The sequence below is a fragment of the Dasypus novemcinctus genome, chromosome 10 (genome assembly GCF_030445035.2).
Source record: "Dasypus novemcinctus isolate mDasNov1 chromosome 10, mDasNov1.1.hap2, whole genome shotgun sequence".
NCBI lineage: Eukaryota > Metazoa > Chordata > Mammalia > Cingulata > Dasypodidae > Dasypus > Dasypus novemcinctus.
Genome location: NC_080682.1, coordinates 111,030,151 through 111,051,535, shown reverse-complemented (window position 1 = coordinate 111,051,535; position 21,385 = coordinate 111,030,151). Strand labels below are relative to the sequence as shown.

Genomic DNA, 21,385 nt, shown 5'->3' with positions numbered 1-21,385 from the left:
GTGGCACGGCACTCCTTGCGCGCATCAGCACTGCGCATGGCCAGCTCCACACGGGTCAAGGAGGCCCGGGGCTTGAACCGCGGACCTCCCATATGGTAGACGGACACCCTAACCACTGGGCCAAAGTCCGTTTCCCCTAAATAGTTTTTAATTAGACTCCACCATCTCAGAAAGAGCAATGTGTGAAATATTTTTTAAAAATTCCCTCCATTACTTTTCTATATGTTTGATTTTATGATAACAAAAAAAAAAGCCTTATAGATAGGACTTATTTTAATGAAAAAAAAGTTTAAACTGAAAATATAAATAAATAAAAGGCACCTTTATAAGTAAGGAAATGTATTTTAGTACATCTAACAAAGGAAAGAATGAGGGATATTTCTATATACTAATGTGAAATGCTGTCATAATGGAACAATATGTACAGTGAGTTGCTATTTATGTAAAAAGGTTATAAGTATAAACATGAACACAACACATGGGGAGATTGGGAGAGGGGAAATCTTTCATCTTTTACCTCTACATGTCTGTACTATTTGAATCTTTTACAATGAGCATATATTCTTTCTGTTACTAAAATAAAAATAAACATGATTTTTTTCTGCAAGGGGAATACAGCATAACTTGAATGTACTGAAGAAAAAGAAATATAAAATGTACTATAAAAATGCAAAGTAATAGAAAAATGTAAGAACCAAATACTGATCACTATAGAGCTTGAGAAATTCTGAGATAAAGGCATTTCTGAGAAATAGTTGAAACAACCAAGTCCAAGGGTTAGGCAATAACTGGGGAGGCCAACCCTGATGAGGAAGAGTAGAGTACGCAGCCATTATTCTATCCAGGGTCATCCACTGGCTCAGCAAACTGAGGGTACATGACTTACAGAGCTGAATTCCAAGGAAAAACATTTCTCTAAGGTAAAGGTTCAAGGGATCACAGACTCATCAGGAATGCTGTACACACCAATACCTACCTCCAAGGCCGCACTCATCCCTCGGCCAATCACAAGGGTTTGCACACCCTTCTTGACAACTTCCTCCACATCTGTAGGCTGCACACCAGGAGAATGCTGGATGTGGAAAAAGAAAGTATACCAGGTACCAGCTCTTTAATCTCTCTTGGCATAGATATTCTTGTAGAAGTCATTTATTCATTGATTTATTCAAGAAATATGTACTGAGGTTTACTCTGTGCCAAACATTGTTGCAGGTTCTGGGAATGACACAGAAGCTAGAGTGCTACCCTTAAGGAGCTCCATGTCTAGTGAAAAATATATAAAACTAAAAGGAAAATTCAATAGTTTTATAAATGCTACAAAGAAGTACGTTGAAGGTACTGTGACAGCACAGAAAAAGGGCACCTAATTCAGACCTGGGGACTGAGGGCAGGCAGGCACAGAAATTGGTTGGAGGGGGTGACATTTATGCTGAAACCTAAAGGACAATAGGAATTAGGCAGGTTAAAGGAAATCAGTGGAACAAGGCATTCAGGGTAGAGAGAAGAGCATGTACAAAGGCTCAGAGAAGAGAAAGAAGCTAGAGCACTACAGGGAGCTCGGTATGACTAGAGTGTAGAGTGACTAGCAAGGAAGTGGGCAGAGATGAGGCAGGAGAAGGCAGGCATGGGCACTCCATGTTGAAATTGGGGTTTTGGAAAGATTTCATAAGAAACTTCATATTGTTCTTTTTTCTTAGCTCCTTTCCCACTCAACTCTGGGGAAAATTCTATGTATGCTTCAAAACCTGATTATTCAGTAAAGCCTTCTCAGGGGCTCCTGGGCATATTTAAGGTGAGATGTTTGAAGGTTAACCCAGCATTAAAGGGCTGGTGGCTTTTGAATCGCCTCCATTTCAGCTATGGGGATATGGGGGTTACAGTTCGGTAAATACCAGCCCAAAATACTGGGTGTTACTTGTTACATATCAGCACAAGGATGGAGCTCTCAGCACTGAAATTTAAAGATGAAGTATTCCTTCCCCAACTTATGTATCTCTATTCTTTCATTCATTCAACAAGCATTCACTGAGCAATCATGGTATACCAGGTCCTAAACTAAGCATTAGGAATACTCAGATGAAACAAATATTGCCTAGAGGAATTGTAGTCACGTAAGGTTAGTGAATATGCACATAGTTACATGGATGAGATCAAACAGATTTGAGGATTTCAGAAGAGGAAATGAATAAATATGAATGGAAAACTGTCATGGAAGACATGATATTTTACCAGTGTCTTGAAGTATGAGTATGAGTATCTTAATGTAGTGGTTGTGGAAGGAGTTCATTCTAATGGTAGCTAGGAATGGTATAGACAAGGAAGCGCTGAAATTACAAAAAGATAACAAATGTGTGCACCAAAGAAACAAGGATTCTTCAGTCTAGAAAGATGATGGTTTAAAAGAGATAGGACTGAAATTTACATATTTATAAAAGGTAGTGGAGAGTGACTGAGTCTTTTCATTAAAACCTAGAATAATAACATCTTACCAATTAACAGTTGCAGTTTCTATAATCAACTATATAAATTATTATATGTGATTTGCATAAAAATGCTGGAAAGTAAGCACAAAACCATCCATTTTCCTTGTTTTATAGATAAGGAAATTGAAGCTCACAAAAGATATACAACTTACCCAAGATGATGTAATTACTATGTGGTGGAACTAGGATTTGAAATCAAGCATATCTGATGTCTGATCTAACACACATTACTAGAATACTATTACCAGGGAGTAACTTTCTTGAAGCTTGAAAGAACTAAATTTAATGACTACCTAGAGTTGTTGTGCTTAGCCTATTGCCCAGCTCACTGCAAGTACACCATAAATGTTAGATTAAATTAAACCTGAACCTTCTCTTAAGCAGGCACACACACACACACACACACACTCACACACTCACACATACACACACAGTAGAGTTAAAAGGTAACAGAGAAGATGGTATAGGATAATTTAAAAAAGACATGATTAAATGAAAAAAGAAGCAGAAAAAAGAATATGGGGATAAACACAAAACAAACAGCAATATGAAAGACTTCAACCTAACCTTGTCAATAATAACATTAAAGTTAAATGGATTAACTAATCCAAATAAAGGCAAAGACTGTCAAACTGGACAAAAAAAGCAAGATTGAGCTAAATGTTGTTTATAAGATATGTACTGTAAAGTATAAAGACAGGTTAAAAGTAAAAGGGCAAAAAGAAAAGATAAAGCAAACATTAAGCTTAAGAAAACTGCATTATATATATAATATATATAATATATATTTTTTAAAAGCCCAGCTTTATTGAGGTTAATTTGCATATAGTAAATGGCACATGTATGAAGTGCAGAATTCGGTAAGTTTTTTTTTTTTTTTAAAAAGATTTATTTATTTATTTAATTCCCCCCCTCCCCCGGTTGTCTGTTCTCTGTGTCTATTTTGCTGCATCTTGTTTCTTTGTCCGCTTCTGCTGTCGTCAGCGGCATGGGAAGTGTGGACGGCGCCATTCCTGGGCAGGCTGCACTCTCTTTCGCGCTGGGCGGCTCTCCTCACGGGCGTACTCCTTGCGCGTGGGGCTCCCCTACGCGGGGGACACCCCTGCGTGGCACGGCACTCCTTGCACGCATCAGCACTGCGCGTGGGCCAGCTCCACACGAGTCGAGGAGGTCTGGGATTTGAACCGCGGACCTCCCATGTGGTAGATGGATGCCCTAACCACTGGGCCAAGTCCGCCGTCATATATAATATTAATATAACAGGAAGTAGACATCGAGACAGGAGTATTATTAGCGCTAAAGGGTGTCATTTCATAATGATAAAAGGGTCAATTCATCAAGAAAAATATAACAGTCTCAAATCTGTACACTCCTAATAAAAGAGCTTCAAAATATATGAAGTATAAAATAATAGAACAAAGGTATAAATAGAAATAGATGATTTCCATAGATGGAAATTTTAACAATCTTCTCTCAGTAACTGATGGAATAAATAGACAAAGTCATTAAGGCTATAAAAAATTTGACCACCACCATCAACTAATTTGATCTAATAGATATTTGTAGATTACTATTCAATGACTGCAATATATATATCTTTTCAAGTGTACATGGAATATTCATGAAGATAGGCTATATGCAGGGTCATAAAACTCAATAAAATTGCAAAGAGTGAAATAATGCAGAATTTGTTATCTGATAAAAATGGATTTAAATGAGAAATCAGTAATAACAAGATATTTAGAAAAGCCACAATAACTGGAAGTTGAGCAACAGAAAGTACTTTGAACTGAAGGATAAATGAAAAAATATATTAAAATTTAAGGGCACAGCTAAATAACCCTTAGAAATGGATAGCTTTAAATATTTATAGGAGAAAGAGAAAAACGGTCTATATACAATAGTCTAAGCGTCCAACTAAAAAAGCTAGAAAAAGAAAAGGAAACTAAATCCATAGTAATATTAGGAAAAAACTTTATGTCAGTAAATGTGACGACTTAGATGAAATAGACAAATGCCTTGAAAAAGCACAGCTTATCAAAAATAACACAAGAAGAAAAAGAAAATTGTTAAGAGTTAGAAATTAAATTTATAATTTAAAACCTTTCCATAGGGAAAAAACATAGATCTATATTGACTTCACTTGCAAAGTCTCTTAAATAATTAATGAAAATCATGAACAAAATATTAGCAAATCCAAGGTTATAGTTCACCTTTCAAAAACCAATCAGTGGGGAAGCGGCTGTGGCCCAATCAGTTGGGCTCCTGTCTACCATACGGGAGGCCCTAGGTTCGCGTCCCGGGGCCTCCTTGTGAAGGCAGGCTCCTGGCACGCCACAGAGAGCCGCCAGACCACAAGTGCTGCAGAGTGCCCCCCTGCAAATGCCGTGGAGGGCCGCCGGCCCACAAGCGCCACGGAGAGCTGACTCAGCAAGGTGATGCAACAAAAAGGGAGACAAGTAAAAAACATGGAAGAGCACGCAGCAAAAGGACACAGAGCAAACAACAGGCAAGCTGCAATGGCGGGGGGCATAAATAAAAATAAATAAATACAGACACAGAAGAACGCACAGCAAATGGACACAGGGAGCAGACAGAATACAAAAAAAGCCACGGGAGGGGGGGACTAAAAACATGGTAATTAGAAAGGGCTATACTGGTTTCATGCATGCTAGTTAGAAAGTTTTGGTTTTCTAGTTGTTTCGAGGTACCAGGGGCCAAGAATTGAACCCAGGACATCATATGTGGGAAGATGGCGCTCAACCACTGAGTCACATTGGCTCCCAAGTTAGTTTTTTCTTTTGTATTGCTTGTTTATGTTTTGTTTTTTTTGAGGCATCAGGAACCAAACCCAGGAACTCCCATGTGGGAAGCAGGTGCTCAACCACTTGAGCCACAACTGTTCCCAACAATTGTCAGTTTTTAAAAAAGGTTATTTTTTAATTTCTCCCCACCCCCTTGTTTTTCACTTGCTGTGTCTGTTTTCCTTCCTTATTTCTTTAGGAGGCACTGGGATCCAAATCTGGGACCTCTGATGTTGAATGTCTCTTGTTGAATAATTTTTTTTAAAGATTTATTTATTTATTTATCTCCCCTCCCCCCCGGTCCCAGTTGTCTGTTCTCTGTGTCTATTCCCTGTGTGTTCTTCTTTGTCCGCTTCTGTTACTGTCAGCAGCATGGGAATCTGTGTTTCTTTTTGTTGAGTCATCTTGCTGTGTCAGCTCTCCGTGTGGATGGCGCCATTCCTGGGCAGGCTGCACTTTCTTTCGCGCTGGGCGGCTCTCCTTACGGGCGCATTCCTTGCGCGTGGGGCTCCCCTACGCGGGGGACACCCCTGCGTGGCACGGCACTCCTTGCGCACATTAGCACTGTGCATGGGCCAGCTGCACACGGGTCAAGGAGGCCCAGGGTTTGAACCACGGACTTCCCATGTGGTAAACGGACGCCCTAACCACTGGGCCAAGTCCGCTTCCCTGTTGAGTAATCTTGTTGCATCAGTTTGCCATGCCTGTCTGTCACGTCAGTTCGCTCTTTTTTAGGAGGCACCAGGAACCTCTGCCCCCTGCTTTGTTGTGTCTCTCATTGTTTTTTCTTCTTGTGTCTCTTTTTTGTGCCAGCTTACCATGTCTGCCTATGACATCAGCTTGCTGTCTTCTTTAGGAGGCCCTGGGATCCGAACCAGTGACCTTCCATGTGGTAGGTAGGAGCCCAGTCGCCTGAACCACATCCACTTCCTAACAACTGATTTTTAAAGAATGTTTTTGATATTTTTTAAAGATTTATTTATTTATTTCCCTTTCCCCATTCCAGTTGTCTGCTCTCTGTGTCCATTTGCTGTGTGTTCTTCTGTGTCCGCTTATGTTCTTGTCAGCGGCACCAGGAATCTGTCTGTTTTTGTTGTGTCATCTTGCTGCGTCAGCTCTCTGTGTGTGCGGCACCACTCCTGGGCAGGCTGAACTTCCTTTTACGCTGGGCAGCTCTCCTTATGGGGTGCACTCCTTGTGCGTGGGGCTCCTCTACGCGGGGGACACCCCTGCGTGGCACAGTACTCCTTGTGTGCATCAGCACCGCGCGTGGGCCAGCTCATAACGCACATCAGGAGGCCCTGGGTTTAAAACCTGGACCTCCCATGTGGTAGGTGGACGTTCTATCCATTGAACCAAATCCGCTTCCCTTTAAAGGCTGTTGAGAGGAGTAGATTAAATGCCCTTTTTAGTTCTACAGTCCTGTGAGGAGTCATAGAACCACCCTGTGCTGAATATGATTTGAAAAACCAATTTTTTTTCCTAGGGATATGACCAAGGTAAATATTTAATGGAATTACAAAACAAGATTGGAGACTTCTCCTTTGTTAAGTAAAAGCATTTACCTGAATTACCGAATGATTTCTTCATTTAAGAAAGAATAGTACTTGCTGTGCTATAGCACTATCACTCCCAGTCTCTAAGAGTTCGCATTCTAGTAAAATGAAACAAGGACACTGACTGCTAGAAATCAAGTGAAAGGTCATAGAAAAGTGCAAAAGCATAATCCTCTGGAGATTCAGAGACTGGAGATAGCTGCAGCCCATCAGAGTTGCTGGATCACTGGAACTCAAATGACAAACGTGGCTATTCATGGTATCCTGCAGACCCAGAGTGTCAAGTACAGAGCAATGAAAGATAACTCTGCAACAGCCTGTGGATCTAGGCATTGGCAGGTGATTACTCACAGCTTTGTGCAGAGGCCTGAGATGGGAGCATTCGACTGTTATTGAGGCATCCTCAACCTGCGACCAGTTCTGATCCCTCTGAGCAAACCACTAAGGCTCTCTTCTCACACTGTCTGATTCTGTTACTGTTTAAGAAGCTTTCTGCCACACAACCTAGGCTTGGAAAAGCTTGTTGTTTTTTCTTAGGGAAGCTATTAATTGTGGAAATAGCCAGCTAATTCCTACTGTGCTGCCTAAATAAAGGTGGAATATCCTATACAGCTTGACATTTACCCCTATTTTACCTTATATTTTAAAAGGAAACATTCCTAAATTACTTTCAAAGAAACATTCCCTTCTGCCCAAATGAAATGAGGATAAATGGGTAGTGGCAATGCAGTTATCTGGCTATATTGCTGATAAAAGCAGCTTCTGTGATAAAGGTTAAAGGATCTCTGGAATCTGTCCCCTCTAGGCATTGGGTTTACATTCTCTTTATCTCTTGTCTGAATTAAGAGCCTCTTAATTGATCCCTCTGCCTTTACCAGGGCAGAAGCCTGTTTTTTTTTGTACCACACACCCCTTTAGCCGATGAAAGCTATGGCCCCTTCTCTGAATTTTCAATATGTGTAATATAAAATACATCGGATTTCAAAGGAAGCTGATTTTATGAAAATGCAGTTATTAAAATATTAAAAACAAATGTGTGACCTAGTAATGTATGTGCTTTGTTAGTTTACAGGAATGGAAATCTTTCCCAATAGTCCACCAGCAGACTTATCCTCATATCATAGTGGCAGAATGCTAGCTGTCCTTTCAAAATCCATTCTGCCCCGTTTCTGAGGCATATGGCTGCCCAGCTAGACTCCATTTTCTTCCTTCCGTGCAATTAGGTGTGGCCACCGGACTGTGTTAGCACTAATATTAAATTCAATGGAATGTGAGCAGAAGAAATGATGTCACATCTAGGACTGGGCCTCATAATACTGGGCTTTTCTTCTCTTTTCCCTTTCTCTCAAATTAGAATCCTGGCATGCCTACAACCAGCTCCAACCATTCCTACAGGAAAATGCCCTAAGAGATGATGAATCAACCCAAAGGAGAAAACGTGGATCCCTAAGTGACCCTGTGCAGCAAAGCTCCTTTCTTCAACATAACCCTCATCCCTGCTCTTAGCTTAGACTGGCCACAATAATATGAGAGAGAAAGAAATATATTTCCACTTCCTTTAAGCCACTGAACTTTGAGATTTCTATTACAGCAGCTTGGCATTTACCCTAACTAATCCATAACTCCTAAACTAAACCATGATTGGTTAGATAAATCACTTCAGGTGTGTGGCAGTTTGATTTGGTTAATAAATTCCAAAAATAGATATTGGATTATGTTTGCAAATTAGTCTGTACCTGGGCATGATTAAATTATGATTAGGGCTTTGATAGGGCCACATTAGGAGGGTGCACAGATAAAAGACATGGCAAAGGATAGAGTTGGAGTTTTGATGTTGAGTTTTGATGCTGGAGTCTTGAGCTGGAGCCCCAGGAAGTAAACACACAGAGGAGCTTGGGTTGTGAGGAAAGAGAAGCATGCCCTGGGAAGAAAGGAACCCTGAGCCCGGAGAGAAGCCAGCCCTGGGAAGAGAGAAGGAAGCCTGAACCCTGGTAGACATCGGCAGCCTTCTTGCTCTAACAGGTGGCAAAAGACTTTGGTGAGGGAAGTAACTTTATGTTTGGTGAGGGAACATATACTTTATGGCCTGTTAACTATGGGCTTCTACCCCAAATAAATACCCTTTATAAAAGCCAACAGACTTCTGGTATTTTGCATCAGCACCCTTTGGCTCACTAATTCAATCACGGTGGAATGAATGTTAGAAAGTCAATCACACAAGATCACTATAAGGGACAAAGTTTAATATGCAGAATGTATAAAGGAAGTTCTACACCTCAATGTAGCATTGAGGTGGAGAAAGTGGCCATAGTAGTTGCTGAGGGCAGGGAGAGGGAAGAAGAGATGTGGTGTGGGGGCATTTTTGGGACCTTGAGTTGTCCTAAATGATATTGTAGCGTCAGATGCTGGACTTTATATATCCTGCCATAACCCACTGAATGTACTGGGGAGAGTGTGAACTACACAGTAAACTATTATCCATGTGGTGCAGCAGTGCTTCAAAATGTGTTCACCAAGTGCGACGAGTATGTCACAATGATGGAGGAGGTTGTTGGTATGGGAGGAATGGGGTGGGGGGTGGAGGGTATACGGGAACCTCTTATATTTTTTAATGTAACATTTTTTTGTGTGTGATGTATATATCTTCAAAAAAATACAATTTACAAAAATGATGGGGTGGGGGGTGGGGAGTGGGGTATATGTTTTTTATGTTTTTATTTTATTTTTTAATGTAATGTTCTTTGTGATCTATTAACTTTAATTTAAAAAGTGTAAAAAACAAACAAACAAACAAAAAAGAATTTTTACAAGGGTACCATAAGGGAACTGAACCATATGTTTTCAGAAACAGAGAGAGAGAAAAAAGAAATATTTAAATAGTGAAGGTAATTTAGCCATTCTACTCAAAGAGTATAGGCCTGGATTGAATATGAGATAGTGGACATGCTTTTGTCATTCCTTTCATTTTGGTTTCACAGGTGCTGCTTGCAGTGTGAATCTTCTATCTCACTGAGTGTGCTTCCAGGATATAAAACTACAATATGTACTTTTCACACAACATGGGGCCTAAATGCAAGGCAACTACTTAACCTGGTCTTCAAGTGAATTTAACCACATGTTCTAATACTGAAGAAATATCTTCTTAAAGGATTTTGAGTACTGTAGGCAATTTTCATTTTAAATGCTGACTTTAAAATTTAATCCCTGAACACAATTCAACTCACATATCAGCCTGAATAAATGAGAGTGTCAAGAGCTAAGATTTGGAGAGACGTTGTGTTTTAAATTCATGGAATCACCTGTAAAAAGTAAATGTTTATGGATACTGGTAACCAATTGAGGAGGCCTTTTGGCCTCTTGGTTGTGTTGAATATCCACTAACCATACATCCCCCTTCTGCCCTTTCCCCACCCCCTAGTAACCTCTAATCTACTTTGTTTCTGTGGATTTGCTATTTCTAGACATGTTATAAGTGACATACAAATTTGTCCTTATGTGTCTTGCTTATTTCACTCATAATGTTTTCAAGGTTCTTCCCATGTTGCAGTACGACTCAAAAAATTCATTCTTTCCTATGGCCAAATACTATTCCATTCTGTATATGTACCACATTTTGTTTTTTCCAATCATTTGTTGATGGACACTTGAGTTGTTTCCAACTTTGGGCTACTATGCACCTATAAACACTGGTATGTAAGTGTCTATTTGAGACTGTTATGACTTTCTTTGGGTATATTACTAGAAGTGGAATTGCTGGGTAACATGGTAATTCTACATTTAAATTTTTGAGGAACTGCCATCTTGCTTTCCACAGTGGCTGCACTGTTTCTCATTCCTACCAATGATGCACTAGAGTTTCAATTTCTCTGCATTCTGTCCAACATTTATTTTTTTAAAAGGTAATATTCATCCTATTGGGTGCGAAGTGGTATCTCATTATGGTTTTGATTTGCATTTCCCTAATGGTCCATGATGCTGAGCATCTTTTCATGTGCTTACTGGCCATTTGTATATATTTTTTGAGAAATGGCTATTCAAGACATTTGACCATTTTTTAATTGAAATTTTTTTTTATTGACGAGTTATAGGAGCTTTAAAAATATATTCTGGATATTAAAACTTTCTTAAAAATATGATTTGTCAATACTTTTTCTTATTCTGTGGGTTGTCTTTTCATTTTCTTGACATTGTCAGTATATATAGAAAAGTTTTTAATTGATTTATCTGTTTTTTTTATTTTGTTGTCTATATTCTTGGTGTTATATTTTAAAAACCATCTCCAAACCCAGAGTAATAAGTATTTGTCTTGCCCTCTGTTTTTTTCCTAAAAGTTTTATGATTTCAGCTCTCAAATTTAGGTCTTTCATATAATTTTTGCATATGGTATAAGGTAAGGGACCAACTTACACTGCATGTGGATATACAGTTTTCCCAGGATCAATTGTGGAAAAGACACCACTTTCCTCATAGTATAGTCTTAACACGCTTGTCAAAAATTAATTGGTCAGATATATTTTGTTGAGGGTTTGTTTATGAACTCTCTATTGTATTCTATTGGTTTATGTGTGTATCTTTATGCCATTACCTCATTGTTTCAAGTAATGTAGCTTTTAGTAAATTTTGAAATCTGGAAGTTTAAGTCTTCCAATTTTGTTCTTGTTTTGGCTATCTGGGCACCGTGCAATTTCATTTGAATTTTAGAATGTGTATTTCTATTTCTAAAAAACTAAATGCCATAGGGATTTTGACAGGGATTGCATTGAATTTCTATATATTGTTTTGGGTATTACTGTCATTTTTTTTTAAAAGATATATTTAGTCAGCGTTATGATCAGATTATTACATTTAGCAATCAATGGCATAGGTGCAAAGAAAATAATCTCCATTGAAACCTTTCATTGGCATGCTCTACACTTTCCACAGAAAAGAAACTAAAATAACCTGTTATATAATTAGTCACGAATATAGTCCTTGTGTGTTTTGTTTTGTTTTTTGCCCATACACGAGTATTGTCTAAAACAATAAGGCAAAGTATTGGCCTCCACCTCCATAAGGGCCAGAGCTTCTACCTCCAAAGTTTCCTCCCTTCATGGATCTAAAATTTGAAGACTGATTGTTGGAACTGCCAAATTCATTGTAGCTTCCAGCACCTCCAAAATGGCTTCCATCATTACCAAAGACATTATAGACCTCCCCACGCCACCATATCCACCACCACCTCAGCTGCCACCAAAGCCACCTTGATCACTTAAGTTTCCTTCTGACCAAAGTTGTCACTCCCACCAAAGTCACCTCCACGACTGCCACCAAAGTTCCCTGAACCATTTCGACCTCTTCGGCTGGATGAAGCACACTGGTCATCTAGCTTAGACAGGGCTTTCCTTACTTCATAGTGCTGGCTATTCACAGTGTGGTGTTTCTGAAAGACAGTCTTATCCATAGGGCCATAATCATCAAAGGTTACAAAAGCAAAGCCTCTCTTCTTGCCACTCTCTCCATCAATCATGACTTCAATTACTTCAATTTTCCCATACTGCCCAAAATAATCTCTTAGGTGGTACTCTTCAGTGTCTTCTTTTATACCACCAATAAAGATCTTTTTCACAGTTAAGTGAGCATGTGGTCTTTGGGACTCTTATTCTGAGACAGACCTCTTTGGTTACACAGATCTTCCATCCACCTTGTGTGGCCTTGCATTCGTGGCTGCATCCACTTCCACCCCAGGGGCATACATGACAAACCCAAAGCCACTGGAGCACTTGATGTTTGGATCTCTCATTACCACATTGTCTGGGAGTGTTCCCCATTGCTCAAAATGGCTCCTCAGACTCTCACTGGTTGTTTCAAAGCTTAATCCTCTGATAAAGCTTCCGTAGTTGTTCAGGTTTTTTAGGACACTGACTTGACGTAAGTGGGACAGAAGACTTTTAACAATGCTTTCTCAGTGGTGTCCTTGAGAGAAAGCAGTATTGTCACTTTAACAATAGTTAAGTCTTCCAATCCATGAGCACAGACTGTCTTTGCATTTACTTAGATTTTTAATTTCTTTCAATAATGTTTTGTGGTTTTCATTGTGTGAAGCTTACATCTCCTTTTAAAATTTATTCCTACTTTATTCTTTTTGATGTTCTTATAAAAGGAATAGTTTTACTTTCCTTTCAGATTGTTCATTGCTAATATATAGAACTATCATTTATTTTTGCACGTTGATTTTGTATTCCGCAACTTTGTTGAATTCGTTTCTTAGCTGTAAAAAAACTTGGTGGATTCTTTAGGATTTTCTACATGCCAAATCATTCTATCTGTGAATAGGGACAATTTATTTATTTTTAAAATTTTTAAAATTTTTTGTTTTTATTTTTTTAAATGTTACATTAAAAAAATATGAGGTTCCCATATACCCCCCCATCTCCCTCACCCCAATTCTCCCATATCAACAGTCATGGGACATTCATTGCATCTGGTGAATACATTTTTGAGCACTGCTGCACCACATGGATAATGGTTTACATTATAGTTTACACTTTCCCCCAGTCCACCTAGTGGGCCATGGCAGGACATACAATGTCCAGCAACTGTCCCTGCAATTTTATTTCTTCCTTTCTGATATGGATGCCTTTTATTTCTTTCTAGCCTAGTTGCTCTAGCTAGAATTTCCAGTACAATGTTGAACAGCATGTAAAGGAGGGAATCCTTATCCAGTTCCTGATCTTGGGGGAAAAGCTTGCAGTCTTCACTGTTGAGTATGATGGGAGTTTTACATATATGGACTTTACCGTAATGAAGAAGTTTCATTCTATTTCCAGTTTGTTTAATGTTTTTTTTTTGAAGATTTTTATTTATTTCTCTCTCCTTCCGCCCACCCCCAACTCCCCAGCTGTCTGCTCTCTGTGTCCATTTGCTGTGTGCTTTTCTGTGTTGCTTGCATTCCTGTCAGTGGCACCACGAATCTGTGTCTTTTTGTTGTGTCATCTTGTTGCGTCAGTGCTCCATGTGTACAGCACCACTCCTGGGCAGGTTGGACTTCCTTTCACACGGGGCAGCTCTCCTTATGGGGCACATCCTTGCGCATGGGGCTCCCCTATGCAAGGGACACCCCTGTGTGGCACGGCACTCCTAACGCATATCAGCACTGAGCATGGGTGAGCTCACTACACCAGTCAGGAGGCCCTGGGTTTGAACCCTGGACTTCCCATGTGGTAGGTGAACGCTCTATCCATTGAGCCAAGTCCGCTTCCCTATTGAATGTTTTTTATTTTCATTTTTTTAAAGATTTATTTATTTCTCTCCCCCTCCCCCACCACCTCGGTTGTCTGTTCTCTGTGTCTATTTGCTGTGTCTTCTTCTTTGTTCGCTTCTGTTGTTGTCAGTGGCACAGGAATCTGTGTTTCTTTTTTGTTGCGTCATCTTGTTGTGTCAGCTCTCCATGTGTGCGGCACCATTCCCGGGCAGGCTGCACTTTCTTTTGCACTGGGCGGCTCTCCTTACGGGCACACTCCTTGAGCACGGGGCTCCCGTATGCGGGGACACCCCTGAGTGGCAGGGCACTCCTTGTGCGCATCAGCACTGCACATGGGCCAGCTCCACACGGGTCAAGGAGGCCCGGGGTTTGAAGCGCGCACCTCCCATGCAGTAGATGGACGCCCTAACCGCTGGGCCAAGTCCCCCACTGAATGTTTTTTTTATCATGAAAGAGTGTTGGATTTTCTGTACCAATTGAGATGATCATGTAGATTTCCTCCTTCATTCTATTATTGTGGTGTATTACCTTGATTCCTTTTCTTATGTTGAACCACCCTAGCATTCTGGGGATAAATCCCACTTGGTAAAGGTGTATTATCTTTTTAATAGGTTAGTATTTTGTTGGGGATTTTTGCATTTATATTGATAAGGGATACTGGCCTCATAAGTTGCTGGTAATGTTGAAATAATTGTATAAACTCTATAAAGGAGAATGACAATATCTAAATCTACATCTATATTTCCATTTATACTTTAACAAGTGATGCCAGTTCACAGAATTCAACCTGAAGATATACCTCCACCAATACCAAAAAAATATGCATAAAATTATTCCTTGTGGTATTATTTATAATAGCAAACTATTGAAACAATATAAGTACCCATCTATAGGACAAACTGAATAATCAATATTACATACACAGCTACTCTGCAGCTGTAAAAAAGAAAAAGGTACATCTCTGTGAACTGATATCCTGGATTCCAGGATATATTGTTAAATAGAGAGAGAAAAAAAGCAAGGAGCAAAGTATGTGTAAGGAAAAGGTAGAAATAAGAAAAATATATGTGCATTTATGTTTGCTTAATTTTGCAAAAAGAAATATAGGAGGATAAACCATGAACTAATAAAAATAGTTTTACACATGGAGTAGGGGTAGGAATTGAATGGAAGAGATAGGTAGGAAAGGAGGTGAGACTTCTAGTATATGTTTTTATATAGTTACTACTACTGAGCCATGTAAATGTTTTACATTTTCAAAAAAATAAAATAAATTTAATGAAGAAAGGGGGGGCACCTAAAATTGTATGCCAATAAAAACATATGAAACAAACTCTATATCAAACTGACAACAAAACAAAAAAGAAAAGTAACTGAAGTATTAATAACTCTAACACAGTACTCTGAATTATATACCCAAGTGGTCGAAGGGTATTTTTGTCTAAAGACAAAAAGAGCTCCAAAGATCTTGAATTTTACTTTGTGATTTTGATGTTTGTAATAATATTTGCATAATAATTCCAAAACTGTTTTGAGGGTAGAACAGAGCAAAAGAGTAAAAATAATGATGTATTTGGGAACTAGGTTTCTGAGTGTGGGAGAAGGAACACACAGATATACAACAGGAGAACGAAAGAAAGAATTCTGTAGTGCTGGATTAAACTAAAGGTATCATTATTAACTCATTATACACACACACACTTTTAAAAAACAATCAATTTTTATTGGCACATATTAATAAAGCATGAATCCATCCAAAGTGCACAATCAATGGTATTCGGTGTAATCACATATTTGTGCATCACTTTAATCATTCTTAGAGCACTTTCATTATTCCAATAATAAAAAACAAAAAAACAAACAAAACTTATCACCTCTCAATCTCTCTATGCTTCCTGTGACATATACAGCTGCTATTCTTTTTCATTCTCTATAGTATATTTCATTTTTTGAAAAGTCTTATATTTGCAATATCGCCCATATTCGTATTTTACATGAGGTTTTACTGTCAAATTCAATATATGTTAGTTTTTAGCTTTCCTTCTAGTAATGTACATGACCTTAGACTTTCCCTTTCAACCACTGTCACAGCCATATGATAGCACTGGTAGTTACAAACACTATATATGCTTTTGCCATTTCTATTCATTTCCAAAGATTTACAAATAACCTTCTTACCAATTCTGCAGATTAAACCTCAGCTTCTGTTCTCTAAATTCATTCTATTTTCTGCTGACCTATATTCTAACTATTAACTCCATGAGTTTACATAATATTTTTAGTTCATAATAGCACAATCAAAAAGTATTTGGCCTTTTGTGTCTGGCTTGTTTCACTCAACATGTCCTCCAGGGTCATCCATGTTGTCATATGCTTCACGACCTCATTTCTTCATTTCTTTTTACTGCAGCTCAATATTCCATCCTGTGTACATACAATTTGTTTACCCATTCATCAGCTAATGGACACCTGAATTGTTTCTAACTTTTGGCAATCATGAATAATGCTGCTATGAACATCAGTGTATCTGTTTGTGTCATAGCTCTCAGTTCTTCTGGGTCTATACCTAGCAATGATATTGCCAGGTCACATGGCAAGTCTACACTCAACTTCCTTAGTAATTGCCAAACAATCCTCCACAACGGCTGTACCATTCTACATTCCTAAAAACAGTGAATAAGCGTTTTAATTTCTCTATATCCTCGCCAACATTTAGTTTTTAGACTTTTTAATAGTGACCAGTCTAACAGGTGTGAAATGATTTCACATTGTAGTTTAGATTTGCATTTCCCTTATTGCTAGTGATGTTGAACATTTTTTCATGTTTCTTTGCCATTTGTATTTCTTCTTTGGACAACTGTCTTTTCAGGTTTTTGCCCATTTTTAATTGGGTAGTTTGTCATTTTATTGTTAAGTTGTATGATATCTTTGAATATCATGGATATTAAACCCTAGATACTATTTCCCACTAAAAGGAACCAGGGCTTTTTGAAAAAATGGCTGAAACCAGGGAAATGTCAGAAAACATGGCAATTTTACAAATTTGCACTAATCAAATTTATAAAGTAGTGTTTGAATCAAAACAAAACAGAAAAGACTCCACAAGCCCATAGTGATAATAAAGAAGAATGGGAGTGACAGAAAGGAAAGCTCCTTTTTAACAGAAGAACACTAGCTAATAAATGTAGAAGGAATGAATTAGAAAAATCACCATTTTGCAATCACTAATAAATTAAGTAAAAAAGGGATCAATGATTAAGGCTAAAATCATTGAATGAAAATACTGTTGGGGAACAAATATTCACAAAGTCTTAAATTATTATCCTACAGACTATTTATTAAGTACAATGGGAAAATATACCTTTACAATGGAGAAATTTGATGAATACCAACTTAACCAAGTGATAAAATTTAACCTCATCAATACCTAGACAAACTGATTTTATGTGTGTCCTGATATAATGTATTTTTTTTAAGATTTTTTTTTTTTTAATTTTTCTCCCCTTCCCCCGGTTGTCTGCTCTCTGTGTCCATTCACTGTGTGTTCTTCTGTGACAGCTTCTACCCTTATCAGCGGCACCGGGAATCTGTGTTTCTTTTTGTTGCGTCATCTTGTTGTGTCAGCTCTCCGTGTGTGCGGTGCCATTCTTGGGCAGGCTGCACTTTCTGTTGTGCTGGGTGGCTCGGGTGCACTCCTTGAGCGTGGGGCTCCCCTATGTGGGGGACACCCCTGTGTGGCACGGCACTCCTTGTGTGCATCAGCACTGCACATGGGCCAGCTCCATACGGGTCAAGGAGGCTTGGGGTTTGAACTGCAGATCTCCGATGTGGCAGGTGGATGCCATATCCATTGGGCCAAGTCCACTTCCCGATATAATGTATTGAGGACACAATCACCTTTGTACCACTCTTGCCAAAAATGATTACTTTGAATCAAATCATGAGAGAAAAAAAATCAGATAAATCCAAACAGTGATTTAATTGCCCTGTAAACATCAAAGTTGTCATTGTTTCAAAAAAGAAAAAAATGGCATGTAATTGGTTTAAATTTAAAAAGACCAAAGAGGGAAGCGGCTGTGGCTCAGTTAGTTGGGTGCCCGTCTACCATATAGGATGCCCTGGGTTCGCGTCCTAGGGCCTCCTTTTGAAGGCAGGCTCGCCCGCACACTGTGGAGCACTATAGGTCTGCCAGTGATGCAGAGAGCTGACTCAGCAAGGTGACGCAACAAAACAGGAGACAAGCAAAAACACAGAAGAGCACATAGCGAATGGACACAGGGAACAGACAGCAAGCAAAAAAGCCATGGGGGGGGGGGGATAAAAAAAAAAAGAGACCAAAAAAACATGACAACTAAATGCAATCCATGATCCTTGACTGTATCCTGGTTGGGAAAAGAAAACCAGCTAAAAAATATATTTTTTCTCCTTTTTTTTCTTTTTTAAAAATTTTATTTTCTTATTATTTTAATGGGACAAATGGTACATTTGACTATGGTGTTAATATTAATATTACATCCCTGTTGAATTTCTTGAGTGAGAAGATATTGTGATTAGGTACTATCACAATGCCTTTGTTCTTAGGAGATACATGTTAAATATTTTAAATATTTAGGGTTTAATTGTGACAATGTCTGCAACTTACTTTTTTTTTTTAAGATTTATTTTTTATTTATTTCTCTCTCCTTCCCCCCCACAATGTGCTAACTACATAGTTTTTTTTTTTATTGACTTTGTAATAATATTACATTAAAAATATATATGTGAGGTCCCATTCAACCCCACCCCCCCACCCCCCTCTCCCCCCCCCAACAACACTCGTTCCCATCATCATGACACATCCATTGGATTTGGTAAGTACATCTTTGGGCACCTCTGCACCTCATAGACAATGGTTCACATCATGGCCCATACTCTCATCCATTCCATCCAGTGGGCCCTGTGAGGATTTACAATGTCCGGTGATTACCTCTGAAGCACCATCCAGGGCAGCTCCATGTCCCAAAGACGCCTCCACCTCTCATCTCTTCCTGCCTTTCCCCATACCCATCGTCCACCATGTCCACTTTTCCCAATCCAATGCCACCTCTTCTATGTGGACATTGGATTGGTTGTGTCCATTGCACCTCTATGTCAAGAGGAGGCTCAGATTCCACATGGATGCTGGATGCAATCCTCCCACTTTCAGTTGTAATCACTCTAGGCTCCATGGTGTGGTGGTTGTCCTTCTTCAACTCCATCTTAGCTGAGTGTGGTAAGTCCAATAGATCAGATTGTAGGTACTGGAGTCTGTTGAGGCTCAGGAGCTGGCTACCACATTGTCAGTCCAGAGATTCAAATCCCCTAAATATATCTTAAACCCCAACATTAACTGCACCTCCAGCACATTAGCATGAAAGTCTTATGAAGGGAGATCCCATCTGAGTCCAGATTCATCACACATAAACACCATTTCCAAAGAGGGGCCATCTGCCCTGGTAGTTAACCCCATCGGCCATGACCATAACTCCCAACTACATAGTTCTTGACCTTAGAAAGTTCACCTCTTACTGAGAAAAACATAAATACACACTTACTAAAACAGATAAAGTGTGATAAGAGTCATAACTGTTTCTTTTTTTTTCTTCCAAAGGACTGAGGTAGACTTATTATAATTCTACTATAGATTTATTACTATTCTAGCAATGGAAGTATTCTTATCATTGATGTAAAAGGCAGTGACCACCAGAGGTTGTGAGGAATGGGAAAAGGAAGAATAGTTGTAATATAGGGGCATTTTTGGGACATTGGATTTGTCCTGCATGATATTGCAGTGATGGATACAGGTCATGGTATATTTTGTCATAACCTGCAAAATTGTGTGGGACAGAGTGTAAACTATAATGTCCATGGTTAGTAGCGGTGCTTCAATGTGGGTTCTACAATTGTAACAAATGTACCACACTATGAAGGATGTTATTAATGTGGGAAAGTGGGAGGGGGGAGGAGGAGGGCATATAGGAATCCCTTATATTTTTAGGTAACATTTACGTAATCTAAAGCTTCTTTAAAAGTAAAAAATTAATTTTAAGAAAGAGTCATAATGGAGGCATAAAGTTTTAAAGCAATATTGATTTGGGAGTAAGCAGCTCATTCCCACAAGGATTATCAGGAAATACTTCAGAAAGGAGATAATGCAAAGGCTAGGAACTGAGGGATATATAAGATTTCAACAGTGAAGTACAAAGGGAAGCAAGTCATTCTAAAAAGGAAATGGTTTTCACAAAGGTACAGAGGAATTAAAAGAACATGGTAAGCATAGAAGAGAATAATTATTTGGTATGTAATAGCTAAGTTCTCAGATGTGTGTCATGGAATATAGACCAGTCTGAAAGGATAATTCAGAGCTGTGTCACAAAAAATAGCCTTGAATATTATCCTAAGGAGTTTTTACTTAACTTTGAGTCAATGAAGCTTAATAAACAGAGCAGTGGCATGTTCAGATTTACCTTTTAGAAATGGTAATAGGTGACTAATTTGAAAAAGGTAGAAATAAAAGGCAGGAAGATGAGACAGGAGATTGATGCAATAGTCCAGGTAAGAGAACTGAGGCAGAAAGCAGGAAGAATAAAATTTGAAAGACCTTGCTGAGGTCAAATCAACGAATATTTTTTTTTGGATGCAGTAGAGGGGGAAGAAATGGAGAAATAATAGTCTCTGATTCTCTTTTAGGTGACTGTGTGGATAATAATACCATTAATGAAGACAGGCAACATGAGAAATATACTTGGGATATTTGGGAGGTGGGAGCAGTGAAAGAAGGAGTGGGCAAGTAGGAGAAAGGAAATGAAGTCAGCTTTGGATGTGCTGAATTTAAGTTGCCCAAGAAACATTTCATATACAGGTGTCCAACATGTACTTACCATTTTCACAGTGTGGATGATTGTTCAGCAAATATTCTCTCCTTTTACCCTCCTAGTGTGGGAAGAATATAATTTCTTGCCCCACTGATGTTGGAAGACCTGGGTGGAGTAAAGCCTTGAATGTCCCTGCTCAGTGGGGCTTGTGTGCTTCAGTTATCACCCTAAGAAGAAAGGTCCTGGCTAGTTCACTTTCAAGAATGTTAGGAAACACACAGAGCAGAGCACATCCAGCTAACTTGTCAACTACAGCTTGAAGTAGAGCTACCCCAAATGGACCTATAAGCCTTATAATGCTTATTATTTTACGTATATGGATATATCTCTATAGGGTTAAGACCATAAACAAATTTATTAGTCCCAGGTACCCTAAGCATGCTCAGGTTCTTACTTCCCTGAAGAATTG

The 21,385-nt window shown here is 38.9% G+C and overlaps 1 protein-coding gene and 1 pseudogene across 1 annotated transcript in view; both read right to left on the bottom strand.

Moving 5' to 3' along the window:
* AAMDC (adipogenesis associated Mth938 domain containing) overlaps nt 1-21,385 on the bottom strand; it is a 45,598-nt gene that overhangs the window by 1,426 nt on the left and 22,787 nt on the right. Inside the window, exon 3 of the mRNA XM_004466275.5 lies at nt 977-1,072. Within this exon, the coding sequence (XP_004466332.2) occupies nt 977-1,072 (96 nt within the window). The remainder of the gene's footprint in view (nt 1-976; nt 1,073-21,385) is intronic.
* On the bottom strand, nt 11,738-14,647 carry LOC139439763 (heterogeneous nuclear ribonucleoprotein A1-like; annotated as a pseudogene).